This window comes from Stomoxys calcitrans, chromosome 5, assembly GCF_963082655.1.
Source record: "Stomoxys calcitrans chromosome 5, idStoCalc2.1, whole genome shotgun sequence".
Classification (NCBI taxonomy): domain Eukaryota; kingdom Metazoa; phylum Arthropoda; class Insecta; order Diptera; family Muscidae; genus Stomoxys; species Stomoxys calcitrans.
Window position 1 is genome coordinate 11,112,698 of NC_081556.1, and position 22,472 is coordinate 11,135,169.

The 22,472-nt window shown below is 36.8% G+C and overlaps 1 protein-coding gene across 2 annotated transcripts; it reads right to left on the reverse strand.

The window, feature by feature from the left end:
• Positions 1 to 684: 684 nt before the first annotated feature.
• Positions 685 to 22,446, reverse strand: LOC106082557 (polyadenylate-binding protein). Of its 2 annotated transcripts, none has more exons than XM_013245141.2 (4): positions 22,355 to 22,446; positions 19,292 to 19,666; positions 2,645 to 4,144; positions 685 to 2,560 (listed from the first exon to the last, which is right to left on the reverse strand). In XM_013245141.2, exons 2-4 carry the CDS (start codon positions 19,482 to 19,484, stop codon positions 2,301 to 2,303), a joined length of 1,953 nt encoding a protein of 650 aa, XP_013100595.1. In that variant the 5' UTR covers positions 19,485 to 19,666; positions 22,355 to 22,446; the 3' UTR covers positions 685 to 2,300. The 2 variants fall into 2 exon arrangements, with proteins under 2 accessions (XP_013100595.1, XP_013100594.1); XM_013245140.2 differs by lacking the exon at positions 22,355 to 22,446 and adding an exon at positions 20,103 to 20,288.
• Between the last annotated feature and the right edge of the window lie 26 nt (positions 22,447 to 22,472).

Here is a 22,472-nt window from a genome sequence, read left to right on the forward strand (position 1 = left end):
CTAGAATTGGTTTACATATACATAAGCATCAAAATATGTGATTCATATTTAATATTCTTAGGCGCTTTTTTTCTCGGGGAGATATTTTCCTTTTTCGAAGTTTGTTTAGAAAAAGGGAGTAGGAAACAAACTCCCAGGAAATTGTTACACAGAATAGGGGAAAAGGGAGTAGGGAATAAACTCTCAGGAAATGGTTATTCGGAATAGGGCTGCTCAATGTTGGAAATTGGCGAAACGTTAATGGGCCTAAAATAAAATTTTCAGCAGGGTTGCCCAAAAAGTAATTGCGGATTTTTCATATAGTCGGCGTTGACAAATTTTGTCACAGCTTGTGACTCTGTAATTGCATTCTTTTTTCTGTCAGTTATTAGCTGTTACTTTTAGCTTGCTTTAAAAAAAAGTGTAAAAAAAGTATATTTGATTAAAGTTCATTCTAAGTTTTATTAAAAATGCATTTACTTTCTTTTAAAAAATCCGCAATTACTTTTTGGGCAACCCAATACAATCCATAAGTCGCGACTTTCTTCCAAAAATATTGAAGTTTTAAAATGGCCCTCACGTAGTCCAGATATAAATTCCATCGGAGTCCTATCAATTGGACGTAGTACGAATCCACTTCCGCACTAAAACATGGCCTAAGAACTGTCTTCTCAAGCTCATTATCATAATTAAAAAAAAACACAATTTGCCGAAGTGGAATTTTACATGTTTTATTTAAAAAAATTATTTTTGCTTTCAATGTGGATTTTCAATCAAATTTCTTTGTTTATTTTTTGTTACATATAAATCTTTCAGATATTTCAAGAGTACATATGATGGGGTGTATTATTATATAAATAAAATATAAAAAAAAATCAAAATTAAAAGTAATTCATTGAAGAAGGATATTTATTTTGTTTGTTGGGGGGAGTTTTGTTTAAACATAAAATTCCAAATCGTTTATTTTCCTTGTTTTTTTTCTCTATAAGATGTTGCAATTTTTCAAGATGATAAAAAAAATATTGGAAAAATATGTCTCAAAGAAAATGCCATATTAAGATGTTGTGAAAAAGCATTCTCATGTGGTTAACATCATATATTGTTTGTTTTTTTTTGTTTGGAGAAACAAAGACATTTTAAACAAAAAGAAAACACTGCCATGGTGTAGACAAAGGCGGACGACGACTCTTTTCTTTTAAAAAGGCCTCCATTATGAAAGCAGCAGTTATATTTCATTATTTTTCTTTCTTTTGCTGTTGTTTTTCTTCCAAAAAGGTGTTTGTGTTTTTTTGTGGTTTTAAATAATTTTTGCAAATTTTTTTGCGATTTTTATTTGGATTTTTTTCAAAATGTATTTTTTTTTTAATATATTTTTAACCTTATGGTTGTTACTTTTTTGTATGTGTTTTTTAATGGCATTTTACGATTTTTTTGTAGGATTTTTTAGTTTTTTTCTTCGTTTGTTTGTAATATTTGGATTTTTTAAATTTTTCTTGTTTCAAGTAGCAAAAAATCGTTTTCATCTTCTATCTTTTCCTTGTGTTCTTGTTGTTGTTTTTTAGGTTTATTTGTTGTTGAATTTTTCAATATTTTTATGCATTTTCATTATTACACTGTTTTCAATTTTTAGTTTTTAATTTTTTCGATTTTTTTGCATTTTTTTTTTCGTTTTAAATATTTTGTTTTAGAATTTCAAAGTGTTGATAAAAAGAAAAAAATATTTCTGTTACCTTGGGGGGTTTTCAGGGGGACACAGTTTGAAACTCAGCAAATAAGTAGTAGTGACTGACTACCAATAACAAATTAAAATTTTATTCATGAACGTTTAAGTGAAAATAAAAATTTGGTAGATTGAAAAAAAAAGAAGAAAAAAAAATTAAATTCTCGTCGTGTATAACCCACGAAAGCCACCCTGCCAGACCATTTGGACAGCATCCGATAGGGTGAATGGTAAAAAAAATGACAAAAATGATTTGAATCCTTGAAAAGTTGCTTTAAACGACGAATGCTTGGCAACTTGTGCGAGGGGTTTTGAAAAAATATATGAAACTGTAAAAATCGAAAACATAAAGAGATAGAATTTAATGTTTGTTTGGACAAGTTGTAGGAAAATGCTAGGTGAAAAAGTTGTGGTGTTGTGTAATTGAAGGAAAAATATTTTATCTTTGCTGAGCCTTTGTTTTTTGTTTGGGTTTTCTATAAAAGTGTTTTTGTTACTTTTTTCAAGTGTTTTGCTTGCTTTGCTACTAAACTTTTTAATTAATTTCCTTTTTTAAAATATTGTTTTTCTTTTTTTGGTTTCTCAAAAGTTTTTCCTTTGTTTAGTTGGTTGGTACAGTGTCGCGGACATTGTGAACTTGCAAAACGGCCACAGCTTCCTCAACCTTGGCCTTAAGAGCCTCAAGATCTTCAATCATGTGCAAAAGCTCAGAGTTTTCAATCTCCAACAACATGCCGGTAATTTTACCGGCCATGTTGGGATGCATGCGTTCGATCATGGGATACAAACGTTCGCCCAAAATTTGTTTTTGTTCTTGGGGAGTGGCACTGGCCAACATAGTGGTTAAGAGTTTGTCCTGACCTAGAAGCAAAAAAGAAAGAAAAAAAACAGAGACAACTTTAGAACACCTATATCCCCGGAAAAGGGTTTTTCTTTGCAACTTACCACCCTTTTGATGCATCTGTTGAACCTTTGGCTGAGCTGGTACTTGTTGCACAGTGGGATTGCGCACATTGGTGTTATATTTGTAGTTGGCGGCACGTTGCTGTCCGGAACCAGTTGGTATAGGAGCTCCAGCCAATGGCATGTTGGCTGCGGGAATTGTTTGTTGGCCAGTGATGGCACGGGCACCGCTGTTGCGCATTGAATTGCCAGCGCCAGCATGAGCTCCTTGAACACCTTGTTGTTGGCCGCGTGCTCCGGCACCAGCATTTGGTGGACGATATTGAGCACCACCAGCACCTGCCATGGCGGGATTTTGGAAGCCACCAGCAGCTTGGCCAGCTGGAGCCACTCCTTGGGCTCCGGCAACGGGGCGTGGCACTTGACCGGCCCAGCGAGGTGTGTTGCGCATTGTTGTAGGCACTTGAGGGCCAAAGAAGCGTTGTCCGGGTCCCATGGTGGGAACGAAGAAACTGCCAGCGGTGGTGGGCTGGAAGATTTGTCCCAGAGTCTGCATACGCATGCCGCCCATATGACGCATGTATTGTGTGGCCAAATGGGCCTTACGAACTTCCTTGCGCTGAGCCAAGGCCACATACAAAGGCTTGGAGCCGATAACACGACCATTCAACTCGGTCACAGCGCATGTGGCTTCATTGGGAGCCACGAAACAAACGAAGCCAAAGCCCTTGGAGCGTCCTTCTTCGTCGGTCATAACCTTGGCCGAAGTGATGGTGCCATACATAGAGAACTCCTTGCGCAGACGTTCATCGTCAATGGTGTCATCCAAGTTCTTGACATACAAATTAACACCAAACACTGATTCTTGGCGTTTCTTCTTCAATTCCTCAAATTTGCGTTTGAGTTCCTGTTGGCGTTCAGCCTTCTTTTGGGCACGGGCAACATAGAGGTTCTTGCCTTCGCTGGTCTCTTTGCCATTGAGGGCTTCGACAGCTGCCTCAGCAGCTTCCGTGGTCTCAAAAGCCACAAAGCCAAAGCATTTACTCTTCCCATCATCTTTTGTCATTACTTTGTAACTGGTTATCTTGCCATAAGGCTCAAACATTTCCTTAAGCTTCTCGTCATCAATGTCATCGGTGAAATTCTTCACATACACGTTGGTGAACAATTTAGCCTTTTCACCAAGCTCCTTCTCGCGCTCTTTGCGTGGTATGAATTTGCCCACATAGACTTTCTTGCCATTCAACAACATGCCGTTGACTTTTTCAATGGCAATATTGGCAGCCTCTTCTGTCTCGAAATGAACAAAACCATAACCCTTGGAGACGCCTTTGTCATCGGTGGCAACTTTGCAACTCAAGATATTGCCAAAAGCGGAAAATGTATCATAGATGGCCTTATTGTCAATGGTCTTGTCCAAGTTCTTAATGAAGACATTGCCGATACCAGAACGACGCAATGAGGGGTCACGTTGAGACCACATAATGCGAATTGGTTTGTTACGGATTAAATCAAAGTTCATTGTATCCAGAGCACGTTCAGCTGCAAAGATAAGAAAGAAATAAAAAAAAAGTTCACCATAAATTATGTGTAGCCAACAATGATTATAGCAAAAATTAAATAAAATAAAAGGGTCACATTAATAACTTTTATCTTCAAAGTGGACACAATTTAATAATCAGGAGAATTATGTTGGACGGGATATGTATACATTATGGACTTCAAATGAATATTGCATGTACCTCTTACAATGGGGTCACTTGACATAACTTCTTAAACAGCTGATAAAGGGTTTTATGATAAGAGGTGTTATTTTGGTATTCAAAGAATAATGTAATTTTATAAAATAAATGATAGGATATTTTTTTTTTTCATAATAAAGAGCGAGGTGTGTCGTTGATACTGAAAAAGTATATGAGCCAAATGTCCATTACGACCACGCTTACATATATCGTTTTCACGACATTTTCCATAACTAAATCGTAAAATGACTGCCCTATGTCCTCGATAGTCTCACGAGTTCTATCTTACATCGAAGCTGGGCTGTAGGGGCCCGCCTTATCTTTCACTTGATCCCCCAAAGAGAGAAGTTGCAAGATGTTAAATCACAAAATCTCGGCGGCCAATGGTGGTCACCTCTTCCAAAGACAACACGATCGGGAAACTTTTCCAGTAAAAGAGCAATGCTTTCGTTGCTTGTGTGGCCCGTAGAACAGTCAAAAAGTAAACGCTGTCCAGGTCAATACCATTCAACTCCGACCATAAAAATCATTAATTTTTTGCCGATAGTGCAGCAACCCATTCACCGTAACCCATTCAAAGTAACCTCTAAAAAGAAAATTTGAATGCAGGAATTCCGTGCTACTTACAAAATCCTTAATTGTTTTCAATACCACTCCCCTACGTTGGTTCATGTCGGATATTGTGTCTCCACCTAAGTGCCGGCGAAGGCGAAAGCCGGGCAATGACAAAGGAAATGCTCCAAAGCCTCATAATCTTCCCCGCATGCCCTACACATGCTATCACTTGCCGCACCGATTTTACACAAGTGAGCTCGTAGTCCTATGAGTACCGTTATGATACCAATAGCTATACTGACTTCCTTCCTACTTCTTTTCAGTAATAGCCCCGTCCTCTCACGATCTGGATCCAACCATAGGGTTTTTGGCCGTCCTACCGACCGTTTCGCTGTTCCACAATGTTGCATGGGCATTCGCCGCCCACTCCCTTGACTCGGACTGCGTAGACCCGAAAGGCTTGAGGTTAACCAAGTTTATTGACGGCAGTCCTCTGGCTCTGGCTTTCTCCGCCAAATCGTCTGTCCTTTCATTTCCCCTTACTCCGTTATGGCCCGGCACCCAAACGATGCGGATGTTGCCATCCTCAGAGAAGGCGTTAATCTCCTTCTTACACTGCAAGACTGTTCATGACCGTCCTCTGACCGTTGTTATTGCCCTTATGGCAATTTCACTGTCGGTAAAGATGTTCACACTCGACGTCCTCGCGTGAGCACCACACCACTTCACGCATTCCGTGATCGCCCGGATCTCCGCCTGCAGGACTGTGTTATAGTCAGGCAGTCTAAAACAGATCTCAGTCCCTGGTTTCTCAATGTAAACCCCCATGCCCATTCTATCCAACAGCTTTGATCTATCCGTGTAACATGATCTTCCTGGTGGCAATACTAGGGTTCCGCCAATCCAAAACTGTGCTGATGGCAACAGTGCTTCGCACTCGACTTCGGGGTTCATCTCAGGTATCCGATCGGAAACCTCTTCCCTTCCTTCCAGGCTTCCTATCGTCGCCTCGGTTATACCGCGATGGTTCGAGCTGCTCCCATCCTCAATCTATTCTCCCATCGCCTTAATTCTCAAAGCCGCAGTGGTTGCCTCACAGAAATGTGGTATATTCAACCGTTCAATGGGTAGAAGTGCAGCTTTTCAACAATCTTTCATATACCTCTATTTTGCTAAAAATGTTTCTTTTCTACTTCTGCTAAACTCTGAGAATGAGAGCATGGCATGGTAAGTCAAGACAATTATTTATCTAGCAACTGAGAATCTTAATTGGTTGAAATAAGGAATATCCAACCAATCAATGGGTAGAAGTTGCAGGTTTATAATGACCTTTCACAGATTTAGTTGCTAATAAAAATTAATCTTTTCTACTTCTGGTACACTCTGAGCATGAAAGTATAACATGGTAAGTCAAGATAAGTTTTTATTTAGCAACTGAGAATCTTAATCTATTGAAATATGATGCATCCAATCAATCAATGGGTAAAAGTGGCAGCTTAAAAGTAAACCAAAATTGATTTTTTCCTAGCAATATACCTTTTCTACTTCTGCTATACCCTGAAAATGAGAGTATGACATGGTAAGTCAAGATAATTTTTTATCTAGCAACTGAGAATCTTAATAGGTTGAAATAAGGAATATCCAACCAATCAATGGGTAGAAGTTGCGGCTTTAAAATATACAAAAAAATATATATTTTTTCGAGGCAATGTACCTTTTCTACTTCTGCTATACCTTGGGATTGAGAGTAAGGCATGGTAAGTCAAGATAATTATTCATCTAGCAACTGAGAATCTTAATTGATTGAAATAAGTAATATTCAACCAATCAATGGGTAGAAGTCGCCTTTTTTAAAATGATCTTTTTAACCTGTGTGGTCCTTTAAATATATCTTTTCTACTTCTGCTGAACTCTGAGAATGAGAGTATCGCATGGTAAGTCAAGATAATTTTTTATGTAGCAACTGAGAATCTTAATTGGTTGAAAAAAGGAGTATCCAACCAATCAATGGGTAGAAGTTGCAGCTTTAAAATATCAAAAAATATATATTTTCGAGGCAATGTACCTTTTCTACTTCTGCTATACCCTGGGATTGAGAGTATGGCATGGTAAGTCAAGATAATTATTCATCTAGCAACTTTGAATCTTAATTGATTGAAATAAGAAATATTCAACCAATCAATGGGTAGAAGTCGCCTCTTTAAAATGATCGGTTTAAACTGTGTTGTCCTTTAAATGTACCTTTTCTACTTCTGCTATACCCGGGGATTGAGAGTATTGCATGGTAAGTCAAGATAATAATTTATCTAGCAACTGTGAATCTTAATTAATTGAAATAAGGAATATTCAACCAATCAATGGGTAGAAGTTGCGGCTTTAAAACGATCGCTTTAAAATAAACAACAAATTATTTTTTCCCTAGCAATGTACCTTTTCTACTTCTGTTATACTCTGATTAAGATAATATGACATGGTAAGTCAAGGCACTTATTTATCTAGCAACTGTGAATCTTAATTGATTGAAATATGGAATTTTCAACCAATCAATGGGTAGAAGTTGCATCTTGACATTTACGATACGTTTAAAATAAATTTTTTTGAAAAGTTGCATCTTTCCTGCATCTGCAAATGTTCCCGCAAACTATAGATTAGAAATCAGCTGAGATTTTTTTCTTTATCTATAGTCACCATATTCAACACATTCTTCACAGCGTTTCAAAGGCAATCCAACATATATCATGGCATTGGACTTGAGATGAAACTTGAAAGCAGTTTTGCCCTTTTTAGTAGCTTCCTTTCAAAATTGGTAGGTTGGTAGGCTGAACCCCAATATTAAATTGGGTCCAACATATAAAGTTCCAAGTTAATTACAGAAAAATTGGCGGAATGATTCTAAATTTATGTACTTCTTGTCGTTTCTATGTATTCGTTAAGAATGCAGAATAAGCCCGTGTAAGTCGAGGAGACAAATACTATTACAAGGGGCCAAACTCTGCTTCAAATTTCAGGTAAATGGGCATAAATTCTGGTAGTGACTATAACTGGTATGAGAGTTAAGAATCTCTTCCAAATTTCTTAAATTCTGGGCAGGATATATGCGGCGTTCAATGCCTTCAATAGGAAAACATAACTACGTAGCTGCTGCAAACAAATATGGACAGATCTGTACCGCAGTTCTGTAACTGATAACGAAAATCGTTTAGTTAAATTTGTCGACAAAAAAGTCGTTTGCACTTACGATCATGTTTTTCCCCAAAGGCCAGTACTATATTTTTTTCCATGTTTTTCGCGATTACTTTTTTGAAACACTACACAAATATCAAAGTTAAATTAAAAAATTTTATTAAAATTTTCCCAGAATTAATAAGGGAACCCTCTATTAAATGATTTTCAATTTTTTTTGCTTTAAAATCTATTATCTAAAAAAAAAAAAAATAATCGAGGTTTTTCGTCGATCGCTTAAAAACAATCAACAATCTCGAAAGTGAACATAGTACCAACCTTAATTCCTAGTTAACAGAAATCGTTCATTTTGAAGTTTTTGGCTGTTAAGCCTAGTACTGACTTTGACTTTTCACTCGAACAACTGTCAAAACGCCCTTTTAAAAGATGGTGACAAAGATAATGCAAACACATTCCGTACAAGTGGTACGAGGTTCTATGAGCAGTAGTAGTAGCGACATGTCGCTGCTTCAGAATAAATTTCGCACAATTTTAATTGCAAATGTAATTTAATGCTCACGAAATGGGCTGAATCAACTCTGCTTTCCATATTGTTGTATTTGTTGTATCTTATTGTTTGACTTTTGCTTGCTTTCTGACAAGAAAAAGTCTGTCGGATTTTACAATAATTTAGTAGGTAATCCCAACCGACCAACACTAATAAGAAGTATTTGTGCAAAATTTCAAGCGGCTAGCATTACTCCTTCGAAAGATAACGTGCTTTCGACAGACAGACGGACGGACAGACAAAGCTAGATCGACTTAAAATGTCATGTATATAAAGAATATATATACTTAATGGGGCCTTAGACGAATAATTCGTGCAGTTACAAACAGAATGACGAATATTCGAACAAGCGAATATTCAGGAATAGATACTGATTTAGCTGTAGTATCACATGATTTGACCCGTGTCTCTAAAACACCAAACACATGCATCAAAACTACTTCCATTCATCCATCAATTGTGAGATTCAGAATTTATTTAACTCACATGCGCAATATTTATTTTAGGTAAGCACGTGTTAAAATTGAATCCCTACACAATTTTTTTTTCAGTATGTCCTGTCCGACATATCAATTTATCTGGCAATGGCTTTAAGGTCACTCTGGTGGCCGAATTGGTTATTGTTGTTGTAGCAGTGTGTTGTACACTGAGGCGGCAGCCCTTGCCGATGAAGAACTCCATCGGGTCAATCTGGTACGTACAACCGGCTGCTATGGGATTGCCGAATTACCTGTGCGGGGTCGCGACTTCGATTTCCACCGGAGGCCTAGAGCCTAATTCTCGCACCCGTTATCGAACAAGTTTTTGTTCGAAGATTAATTCCTTTCCGTAAATGCGAATTGGATTCTGACTTACGAACGTAATTTTTCAATGCGTTATCGATTTCAGGAAAGAAAAAATCGATCCGCCAAACCTATTTTGCGATCTCAAAAGTAAACAAAGCAAATGGTGATTGTTAAAAAAGTTATTTCTAGTAAGAAAAAAATTAAAAACAGGTTTTGAACTATGTGCTTTTGTTTTTTAACGATATGTAACTTTTTACTTTTGTAAAAAAGTGCACTTAAAAATATGTGGCTTACGTCGCCACAAGCCCAATCAACGGTGCTTCTTAAAATTTTTTTCCGGCAGGCAAAAGGAGGACAGCAGCCAAAGTACATTTGGATAAAGTAAAATTTGATACTCTGCTTTTTCAATTTTGACTTAAGGTGGGTATTAACTTCAATTCTCCCAATGAAACTCCATTTCAAAAAACTGGGAAATAATTCTGTTGAAAACAAATTCATTTGTGGTACTTAGTTTTTCGAGTGGAAATTTAGCATTGATTAAAAGCGTGGACGAAACGTTTTTCAACTTGGGCCAACATGATAATAAAACGAATTTTCGTAGCATTCGCGGTGCATTATGGTTCATTTTCTTTTAAATAAATAACAATTGTGTGCAAATATAGCTCTTTCACTTTTATTTTTCGTGATATCACTACGCAAACAACTAATTTACCAAAATATGATGGTAGTGTTGCCTATATGTCTTTATTGTAAAAAACTCTTTTTTGAGGATTTCTACAGTAAGGAAACAACGTTTTGGGAAAACTGTCAACTATTTTTCTATATAAAGTTTCGAATTAATCGATAACGGATGCCATAGTCCAAAAAATTCGAAAGTCGATCGTAATAAGTTGATTGTTGATGCGAGTCGCTACTGTGACTCATTAGGTCTAGAGATTAGGTTATTGTTGTAATTGCGTGACTTCATCTGAATAATATGAAAAAATGAAATGTAATATCCCAAATTTTAGTTTGGTATAAAATTAGTTTAGTAATATCCCAAATAGTTTAGCTTCGCCTCATTCAAACTATCATTGTTGCCATCATCAATGCCTTACAAGTATAACTAATGTGTAACTATGCACGTGTTGGAAGTGTACACGCGTTGGAATGTTAACATTTGAATTAATTCGAAACTGACACAAAGAAACTTTCTAACCCAAAAGAAACGAAGAAAAACGACCTGACTAGCAATGGAGTAATAATAAGTAACGAGACGCACAATTACATTACGTTCACTTTTTTTATTGGGACAGTGGTGCTCACATTGATTGAAGCCAAAAGGCAAAGCAAAAGCCATGGTCGTGCTGGCAATCGGTCAACGACCTCTTTGAATGCTGACTGGTATGCTGCTACTTCCCCCCAAAAAAACACACCAAACAAACAACCAAAACAAAAAATGATGAGAAAACATTGATATCAGTAAAAGAAAAGAAAATGGTGAAAGTTAACAATACAAATTAATATACATGTATATAGCCAGCGAATAATACAAAACAAAAAGATATGACAACAATAATACGAACATTTAAAACAAGACTTGAAAAAACTGCGCATTTGCGTTCATTCCATCGCTTTCCTGGACATATATATATTTTTTAATAGTAACAACAATGAGAGTCGCAATGCCATGAAGATATCGTTTAGGTATTCAGTACTTCAAATGGCCTTGGCGTCATATAATGCATTTCAAAATTATTTACATTAACCCACACATCACCAAAGTAAAGAAGCGAAATTTTTTCCCAGTACTGCAAAACATGTCATTTCGTATTTGTGTTGATTTTACTTCAACATCGCTACACATTTCGTTGATATCGAAAATTTTTTATTTCCGTTAATTTTAGCTTTATCGCTTTTCTCTAGTGGGAAGCAAATTCAAGAAATTTTAAAAATTGCATAGCTTATCATGGTATATTGTATTATAGTGCTTTACAGTGCTCGTATCTGCTACGCTTTATGTTTTGTGCATAAAATTAAATAAAAAATGTGACTTAATGCACTGGAACTTCAAATTCGACATTTTGGGGAATGCTAATCTTGCTTTATACGACTAAAGAATACCCATTGACAATCACTGAGAAGTTTCAAGCGGCGGGTTGTAAGACCTAAGAACTGAAACCAACAAAAAAAACCCCTTGCAGAACAAGATACGTAGACCTCTATGTGGATAGTTACGAATGGTTGAAGTATTTAAGCAGAAAGCACAATAGTACCTAACAAATAGAAAGTATTCGCTGGGACAGTGACCAAACGCCAGTAGGCACAAATATCTATTGCAGATTTCTTAACCACATTGCTAAACAGTCCTGGTTTACATGCGGAATGGACATTAGGGTTGGTATGGTCTAACCTAGAGCGATATGAGTTTAGTTTGCTACACCAATGACTTTTTCCCATTCTTTATGAGTAGGTGTATTGGTGGTTGTCGGATCGTATTTTCGATTATCCAGACATTCCTCCTGACATGTCTCGGAAAGAGTTACAGTTCAGTGAGTTGGAAACTAGGGCAGCTGATGCTGTTAAGAGAGAAGAACACCGCGCGTGGATGGTCGATGTTTGTCAGCTGTTGGCAGTGATGCATTTTGACCTGCCTGCAAATTTCTCTACTGCGTATTCCTCACTCCTGCGTCGCACGTTGGCGCTGTGTTTTGAGAATTTTGTTTCTGTTTCTTGGCTTTTCACAGATTGCAGTAAAGTAAGCTAATGAAAAGAAAAGGTTGTGGAGGATCACATCTAAAAGTATTGCAATTTCATTGCAGGAGAATTTTAGCTTACGACTCCTAAAAAATTGTGCTACGTCTTGGTCTAATGTTTATTCGATCATTCAGCTCATCAATGTTATTCACCTTCAACTTTGGATACAGCAGTAATAGTATGTGTATGATATTATGTCCACCCCTGCGAGGAGTGGAGGGACCTTATAGAGGTAAAAGGTTAAACAGTATCGGGATGGAAACATCCTCCAGTGAAACTTCCTCTTTAAGACTATGTGTGCTTAGTCTTAGCGTTTTCAAACTTCGAGTATCATAGGCACTCTATATTTGTGCAAGAGCCGGTGCCGCCCGGCCTCTCACTGAGGCTCTCCTTTCGATATCCGATTGTCCGCGACAGCCGTTGCAGCTTCTAGGTATGAAGCATTCCACTATCCGCAACATGTGGACGCAACCGTTAGCTCGAAGATAAGTTTGTCGTGACAGCATTGAACACCACACATGTCGGACCTCAATGTTCCAGCTTGTGTGGTGCTCATAGCTATCCCGTGCCGGGCTGGCTTAGGTGTATGTCCATAGTGCAATGGGGCGGATTTATATCCGCACCCTCTTTTCAACGTAAACTATGTTGACTGGACAACGCGGGTTATTGGCGCCTTAAAATAACCAATGGCTACTTTGTTCCCGCAGAGATCGGTCTACTTAAGCCAGTAATCGGCTTGTTGTGCACTCTAAACAGTAAAAAGTAACCTCGAAAAAGAAAATCTAAGTTGGGAATTCCGTGCTACTTACAAAATTCTAGTAATCTTGTTTTCCATACCACGCCCCTAATTTGATTCATGTATGACATTGGGTCTGGGCGTCTGTTAACCGCGAATGCCGAGCAATAACATAGGAAATGCACCAAAGTCTTATCATCTTCCCCATATTCCCTACCCCTGCTATCGTTACACTATTACACACCGTTACATGCGGCGTATTCGTCTATTGTAATAGCGCCCTCTAGCGGCTCAAGAAGTCAAGATTCGAGATGGGTTTATATAGGAGTTATATCAGATAATGAACCGATTTGGATAATACTTGGTACAGTTGTTGAAAGTTAAAACTAAACACTTCATTTCAAAATTCAGCCAAATCTGGTAATAATTACGCCCTCTAGAGGCGCAAATAGTTAAGATCCAGGATCGGTTTATATGACAGCTATATCAAAACATGGACCGATGTAGCCCATATAAGTTTTGGGCAAAATTTGCAATTTGCATAGGTACGAGAAAGAACCTTCTTCTAACACTCCTCCCGTCCGTAATGACAGTGATTGCTCAAGAGTTTTGTTTGTCACCTCTGATCTAAGAGTATTTTCGTGGACCTTTGAGGCCATCTTAGACAGGCAGTTTCTTTCAATCGCTAGGGTGCAATTTCGACCGAGCCAAGAATCTTGACAATGATAAAAAGTTTTGACGTTTTTTAATCGCCAGGTGGCCCAGCTAAAACGTTCCATAGCTGGCTGCCTGACTGACTTGGGATAAATTGCATGCCAAAATTCGAACTCATAAGTTCGGAGTCATAGCGATAAGTACTGCAAGGCCTTCTACATGCTTAAAACGCAACTCATTTTAAAAGCAGAATTCATGTATCCAACATAAAGTAAGCATGTTGAATCTGAAAGAAAGTCAGAGCAAATGTTGGTATTCACACAAGTTTAAGTAAATAACTAATAAAACGTGCCAAACAGCCAAATTTCAATAATTTTAGCATATCATAACAAAAATATTCCCATTCAAATCGTATTTAAATGCCAAAGTTAAGCAGAGTGAAACAATATGACCCCATAATTTACTACACCGTCCATATGGACCGATATGCATATACATACTACATACTTATGTATTATACATATATAAAAAAAAATCAATTAAATAACTCATTGGTACGTCACACGATTAAATTGGCCAGCAACAACATAACAGAAATGCAAATAAGCAACGAAGAAGAAATGCTGTGGCCAACTGGTACAACAAGAAAATTATGGTCTGCCTGCATGCTAGCCAGCTTGCCACGTTAGATGAGGCGATTTAATTTTTAAAATGAAATAAAAGTGAAACCAGTTTTATATTTAAGCAAAACAAACACAAGACTGGATGGAATGGAAATGTGAGATACCTACCCATCGACAGACCACAAAAACATGCCCAGAAAAATACATTAAAACAATTAGCATTCATTCATCAGAGGAGAAATGAAAGGGAAGAATAAGGCAACAGAAGTACAAGATCAACTGTGTCAATAAATATACAAATGATGTACTAATTTTATAAAACACCATTAAAAAGGAACACAAGGCAATTTTTCCAATATGCACCTTCAAAAGGTGACGACAATTTTGCTATTTAAGGGGTTGGGTTATACATTGTTTTTTTGACCGCACATGGCACAGTTGTTAGAAGCCATAAGAGAACACTATGTGCAAAATTTCCGCCAAATCGAATGAAAATTTGCGGCTTCCAGGCGCTCAAGAAGTCAAATCGGGGGTTCGGTTTGTATGGGAGCTATACCAGGTTATAGACTGATTTGAACCGTACTTGACACAGTTGTTGAAAGTCATAACAGAACGTTACATGCAAAATTTTAGCCAATTCGGATGAAAATTGTGACTTCCAGGGGCTAAAGAAATCAAATCAGGAGTTTGATTTATATGGGAGCTATAACAGGTTATAGACCGATTAGGACGTTCTTGACACAGATGTTGGAGGTCATAACAGAATGCTATGTGCTAAATTTCAGCCAAATAGGATGAAAATTGTGGCTTCCAGGGGCTCAAAAAGTCAAATCGGAAGATCAGTTTATATGGGAGCTATATCCCAATTTGAGCCGATATGGCCCATTTGCAATCCCCAATGACCTACAACGATTTTAAGTAACGGTGCACAATTTGAAACGGCTAGCTTTACGCATTCGACCGCTATGCTGATTTCGACAGACGGACGGACATGGCTAGATTGAATCAGAATGTCGAGAGGATCCAGAATATATACATTTTTTTGGGGTCGCAGATGAATGTTTCGAGGTGTTACAAACGAAATGACTAGATTAGTATACCCCCATCATATGGTGGTAGGTATAAAAAGAAAAAAAAAAATTAAATAAAAGAAAAGAAAAAATCGATGTACCGTTTTTGGCAAAAACTGTAATCACGATGAATACGATCATGATGTGCCGTATAAATGACCTATTAGAAATGGTACAGAGTTCTATTGAACAAAATACATGCGACATGTCGCTACGTCAGTATAAATGTTGCTCCAATTAATTGCAAATTCAATTGCTCACGCAGTTATCGTATGGTGTAATTCGTATCCTAGCCCACCCTACCCCCTTTTCTCATATATTGGGTTGCCCAAAAAGTAATTGCGGATTTTTCATATAGTCGGCGTTGACAAATTTTTGCACAGCTTGTGACTCTGTAATTGCATTCTTTCTTCTGTCAGTTATCAGCTGTTACTTTTAGCTTGCTTTAGAAAAAAAGTGGGAAAAAAGTATATTTGATTAAAGTTCATTCTAAGTTTTATTAAAAATGCATTTACTTTCTTTTAAAAAATCCGCAATTACTTTTTGGGCAACCCAATATTAAATTGCAATGCAATTTGCAAATTTGCCCATGAACATTATATTAGGGAACTGGAGCAAACTTCTCACAAATCAATGAGTGCTGTCCAATTAAATGTTAAGCTTAATGATAAGGGACCTCCTTTTTTATATTTAGCTGAGTCCGAACGGCGTGCCTCTTTGGGAGAAGTTTTTACATGGCAAAGTACCTCACAAATGTAGCCAGCATTCGGAGGGCACCGCTGAAAATTTTTTCTGATGGTCCTGCCAGGATACAAACCCAGGCGTTCAGCGTCATTGACGGATGTGTTAAACTCTGCGCTACGGTGGCCTCCCTTAAGTCACAATACGATAAATTATATTAGCCAAGCGGTTTTTTTTTTGGTTTTTAGAAATTTGTCGTTTTTTTTACTGACAAATATTGACAACATTGAAAGATAAGGGAATGTGCTGAGACTTGTAAAAATTTCAAAATGCTTGCGATTATTTAGCTTATTTCCTAAACAACCACCAACTGAACTCGCCAAAAGAAAAAAAAAAACAAACATTCCGCTTTTTCACGCATTCAATACACGATTATGTGCGTTGAATGTCGATTTATATATTGTGTATGTATGTATTTACCATCGAAAGGTGGTGGTATATAAAGCAAAACATGTGTTTTTAGCACCACCTCTAAGTTTTTGCTGGGATCAGACAATAAAGGAATTTGGAAGGTAGACACATATGTGTTTTCGCGCGCAACTATGTAGCATGTTAAACAAAAAGTTGTGCTACACATACTAATAACAAAGATTAGTGTAGTATTTCTACGTAAGTCAAATGATAAATAAAATTGTTGCTAAAAAAAACAATAATTTGTGCAAAACTATGGCTGTAGGTAAAACAACCCACACACATGCCTTCAATATGTAGAAGACCTAACTAAGTAATCTTAGCTTCACCCTACCTAGATATAACTTAAGGTCAACTAAAGATGTCATCTTTAGAGTTTTAGAACACATTTACATTTATTCTCTTTTGCCATAGAAGACAACCGAATATTAAATGGCTGACGTGCCAATAGTGAGGTCACTACAATATATTATTTAAGTCCTATCTAGTGCAAGTCAAATGTTACGGAAAGAATTTGCAATGTATTACAATCAATTATTATGATTTACTATATAAATAAATATATATAAAAATCTCCTTCAAAGTAGTATGCAAAGCAAGTTACAAACTTGAGCATTGAATTTACAACAGACATGCAAACAATTTCTGTTCGTGAAAAATTTTGTAAAATAAATTAAAATTATGAACAACTAATCACGAAACAAATACAGTAAAGCATGTTCTTAACTTTGTTGTGAAGTTGTCATTAAAATGAAAATGTTGGTCATAAAACAGTCCTGTTGGCATGGCAACAAAGCAGATAATACTTATTTTTACAGTAATAAAACTACGGTAAACAAGTACCGTAAAGTTCTGCCGAAACTTAAGTAAACTGCCCACCATTAAAGCGATGTCACAAGCAAAATGTGAACACAATTCGAAAAAATATTATATTAATGGCTTTTGCACCTATAGCGAAATTTTCGGTTGCAGCCAAGTTATTTATGTCTCTGCTGGAAAATAGTTATGTAGACTACAATATGGTGGCAAACATTGATTCATTATTTTGTTTTCAGAAAAGTATCCCAAGTTTTTCTAAATGGAATGTTCATGGGAAAATGTGGATACAAAAACAATAATAAACAAATAAAGGGGTGCTAAGTTCGGCTGGGCCGAATCTTATATACCCTCCACCATAGATCACATTTGTCGAGTTCTTATCCCGATATCTTTTTTGGGCAAACAAAGGATAAAAGAAAAGCATTGATTTAATATTGGAGCTATATCAAGTTATGTTCCGATTCGGTCCGTAATTGAATTGAATGTTGGAGACCATAGCAGTAGTAGAAGTCATTGTGTAAAATTTCAGCCAATTTGAGTAAGAATTGCGACATTTAGGGGCTCCAAAAGTAAAATAGAGAGATCGTTTTTTAAGAGAGCTGTTTTAGGCTATAGACCGATTCGGACCATATTTAACAAGTATGTTGGAGTTCATAGGATAAGCCGTTGTACAAAATTTCAGCCAAGTCGGATAATAATTACGCCCTCTGGAGGCTCAAGAAGTCAAGATCCCAGATCGGTTTAAATGGCAGCTATATCAGGCTATTGATCGATTTGAACCATATTTGACACAGTTGTTAGAAGTCATAACAAAACACCTCATGCAAAATTTCCGCCAAATCGGATAAAAAACTCAAGAAGTCGAGATTCAAGAACGGTTTATATGGCAGCTATATCAGGCTATGAACCGATTTAAAGCATACTTAGCACTGTTGTTGGAAGTCATAACCTAACATGTCGTGTAAAATTTCAGCCAAATCGGAAAGAAATTGCACCCTCTAGACGCTCAAGAAGACAAGACCCCAGACAGGTTTATATGACAGCTATATCAGGTTATAGACCGATTTCAACCATACTCTGCACAGTTGTTGGAAGTCATAATAAAACACCTCATGCAAAGTTTCAAAAATTGTGCCCTCTAGAGGCTCAAGAAGTCAAGATCTAAGATCGGTTTATATGGCAGCTATATTGAAACATAGTCCGATATAGCCCATTTACAATCCCAACCGACCTACACTAATAAGGAGTATTTGTGCAAAATTTCAAGCGGCTAGCTCTATTCTGCTCGAAGGTTAGCGTTAATTTTAGACGAATATTTCTAGGAGTTACAGAGGCCACCGTAGCGCAGAGGTTAGCATGTCCGCCTATGATGATGAACGGCTGGGTTCGAATCCTGGCGAGACAATCACAAAAAATTTTTCAGCGGTGGTTTTCTCCTTCTAATGCTGACAACATTTGTGAGCTACTATGCCATGTAAAACTTCTCTCCAACGAGGTGCCGCACTGCGGCCCGCCGTTCGGACTCGGCTATAAAACGGAGGTCCCTTATCATTGAGCTTAAACTTGAATCGGACTGCACTCATTGATATGTGAGAATTTTGCCCCTGTTCCTTAGTGGAATGTTCATGGGCATAATTTGCATTTGTACAAACAGAATGACGAAATTGTGTACCCCCATCGTATGGGGGTATAGGATAGGATAAATGTTTATGTTTTTGTTGCATAAAACGCAAACATTTCATCTGAGTTATATCGGCTCATATTGTCATAATGGGTTAATGCTGCATTTAACTCGCCATGTATTGCGAAGAATGTGGATTTTGTGACATGGACTTCCCCTACCTACTTCGTTGTTATACTATAAACATTTCATGAAAAGCTGATTCACGCTTCAACAAAACGATGTGTAATGATGAGAGGATGACAAATTTTAAGTAGATTGTGGTAAAATAATTTACAAATTCCATTACAGACATATGCTTTATATATTAAAATATTGTATATGTATGTATCGATGTATGTATATAACAATAGTTGGATTAGGTAGCAAATGGGTTGGTTAGGGGGTTGTAAAAAGAAAAACTTACCATCAGCTGGTTGTTGGAAATTAACATAAGCATATCCCAATGAACGACGAGTAATGATGTCACGACATACTCGAATTGACATTACTGGACCAGCAAGGGAGAACTTATCGAAGAGTCCAGACTCGTTGATGTCTTGATGCAAATCACCCACGTATAAAGAAGCCATTTGATAATTTGGACCAGCCGTGTTCATATTCTGTTAAAACAACCTTATTTAAAATATTTTGTGTGTATTTGAACGATGGCCTCGATCAAAACACACGCGCGCCTTCACTTCTCAAGTTTTTGGGGGAAGGCTTTGAACTTTTGTCTTTTCCAGCGAACGGAGAAAAGATTGGAAAAAAAATCTACACAAAGGAAAAACTCAAAAAGAAACTGCAAAGATATAAAATGTTAGAAAGAAAACTATATTAGTTAAAAATTTACTTAATTTAATATAAGCAATAAAAAAAAATACACAACTACAGTAACCAGCCTTTCTCAGAAAAAAAAATGAGCGAGTTTTATGCCACTGCAATCATAACTGTATAACAGCTTCTGTCAAACTTTCACAGGCTGATAAAAAAATACAGTTTTTTTACTTCTATAGTTAATGCATTTTCCTATTTTTTGCACATTTTTATTCTTTTCGTTTAATTCCAATTGATGTCCACACAAAAACTTATTTTTCGCCATCTCTTTTTATTGCATGTAGCTTTGGTATTCGTAAGCATATACCTTTCACTCTCACTCATTTTTTTAAGGCTGGACCACACCACGTTTTTACTATCGTCGTTTACAGAAAAAATGTCGCCATGTTATAAACACTTACGTTTTAAACACTTCGATTTTTGTTTGCTACTTTTTACAATTTTTTTTGTTTTTGGTTTTTTTAGTTTTTATATTTTTTTTGGTTTTTTGTGTTTTTTTAAATCTTCGGAAACAGCGAAAACAGAATTTCCTTTCCGATTCCCCCGTTCACAAGATGTTGCCACAGGAAATGGCAAATGACAAATGGACAATGACAATGACAAGTCGACTTTCGACTAATCGATTAATCGACTTTTTGTGTAAAGCAGAGTTTACATGGCACATCATGATCGTACTCATCGAGTGTACGTGTTGATTAGAGCTTTTGCCTAAAACTGTACATCGATTTTTTTTTCTTTGATTTTATTTAATTTCCATACTTTACTTCTTATTCCTTAGGCTGAGTTTACATTTCACATCTTTGGTATAGTCATTGTAATAGTATTCGTTACATGTACACATAACCATCAGTCTGGGCTGAAAAATCAAAATCATTTGATTTTTTTCGATGAATGATGTGTTTCGATTACTGTTTACAAAGAAATGTCCAATCATTAATTAACAGATATTGAAAAACATGTTCTGTGACAAACAAGGTTAAGAAATGAGAAGTAAAGTGTGAAAAATTAAATAAAATCAATGAAAGGAAAAAATCAATGTACCGTTTTAGGCAAAAGCTGTAAACAACACGAACACACGATGAGTACGATCATAATGTGCCATGTAAACTCTGCTTTACAATGACCATACATCAGATGTGCCATGTAAACTCAGCATAATAGGCCTTTTATACGTCACATCATAATCGTACTCATCGTGTGTACGTGTTGATTAGAGCTTTTGCCAAAAACAGTACATCGATTTTTACTTTTCATTGATTTTATTCAATTTTTCAAACATTTCCTGTTTATATTTGGATAACTTTATTTGGACAGAACGTGGTTACACCCGTTTTTTCACCAATACTATTACAATGACCACTCATCATGATGAAGTGTCATGGTAACTGAGCATAAAAAAGTCGACTTTCACTGTTTAATGAGGAGTTTATATGGCACATCTTGATGTGTGGTCATTATAATGGACAAATGGGAATGTACAAATCAATATATATTCTTTTACAGGTACTGGCAGTTGCCCAACAACAAAATATTCAGTACACCATCTGACAAAATTAGTGATTAGTGTAACTGTGATTTTGTGTATGTTACCAGTTCGCGCAATTTTTCGTTGTTTTTGTGTGGTATGATTCTTAACTGAACACACAACCAAAACTTGTTGACAGATAGTGCACTTCGTGAGAAAAAAATTGTACTCGGCTGTTTACGGTACAGTACCTGGTAATTATGTCATGGTACAAATGGGAATGTGCAGATGGAATCTAATGGGGACTTAACACGGCACATCCTTTATTCGTGGTCATTGTAATAGTATGTGTACTCAAAAATGTGGGCAAATTTGCACAAATTGTTACTAGAAATCGTTCGCTTACTTTATTTGCTAGTATAAGACAGCGGGAGAGTGCAAGAGAGCGAGCACAATTTTGAGAGTTTGGTAATTGAGAGCTTACACATTTCTACTGGAGGTTATGTGCAGCATCGAACAGCTGTTATATGAAATAATTTAAATAAATAGCAAAAGAGAGTAAAGGCTGTTCTTACTCTCCTGCAAATTTTTACTGGAAAAGTACGCGAACAGATCTAGTATTGGTGAAAAATCGCCAACAAGCGATCGGTGTTTTGCCAACACACTCACACAAAGAAATTTGTGTGGGATGCGCCCTATAACGTGGAGTTTTACCAATTATCCCCCAAATACCGATCAAAATGTCCGTTAATGGATGTAAGTCCTATTTAAATTGATCAGAAATGTGATTGGTGAGAATAGTAATGGTGAAAAATCCCCAACTCGCTATCAAGCGATCGGCATTTTGCCAACACACACCCACAAAGAAATTTGTGTTGGGTGCGTCCTATAATGTGGAATTTTACCCAATTATCCCCCAAATACCGATCGAGATGTCCGTTAATAGAGGTAAGTCCCATTTAAATTGATCAGAGATGCCCATTAATTGTTGTAAGACCCATTTAAATCGACCCACCGGTTTTCGGTCCCAGGAATTTTCCAATTGCTTCAATTTCCGATCGCTCCAAAATAATTCATAATTATTTTAGTACAATCCCTTGTGGAGGATACAAAAAGATTCTTCCCGATCGAAATTGACACGCTTGCATTTTTTGTCAGTCTTATTATCTTCCAAAAAAATCAACTTACCCAAAAGCGAGGATAATTTTTATTTGCCAAATTGTCCTTACGATTTCTTAGAATACCATACGAGACAGCTCACAAATTCAGGAAATAATGGACGCACAACATTTTGGACATTCAAAAC

Excerpts from the sequence above, each read along its gene's own strand:
- LOC106082557 (XM_013245141.2), bottom strand. The coding sequence starts at position 19,484 with ATGAACACGGCTGGTCCAAATTATCAAATGGCTTCTTTATACGTGGGT. Across the intron at positions 4,145-19,291 it reads TTTCCAACAACCAGCTGATG|CTGAACGTGCTCTGGATACA; the intron begins GTAAGTTTTTCT and ends TTATCTTTGCAG. Across the intron at positions 2,561-2,644 it reads ACAGATGCATCAAAAGGGTG|GTCAGGACAAACTCTTAACC; the intron begins GTAAGTTGCAAA and ends TTTTGCTTCTAG.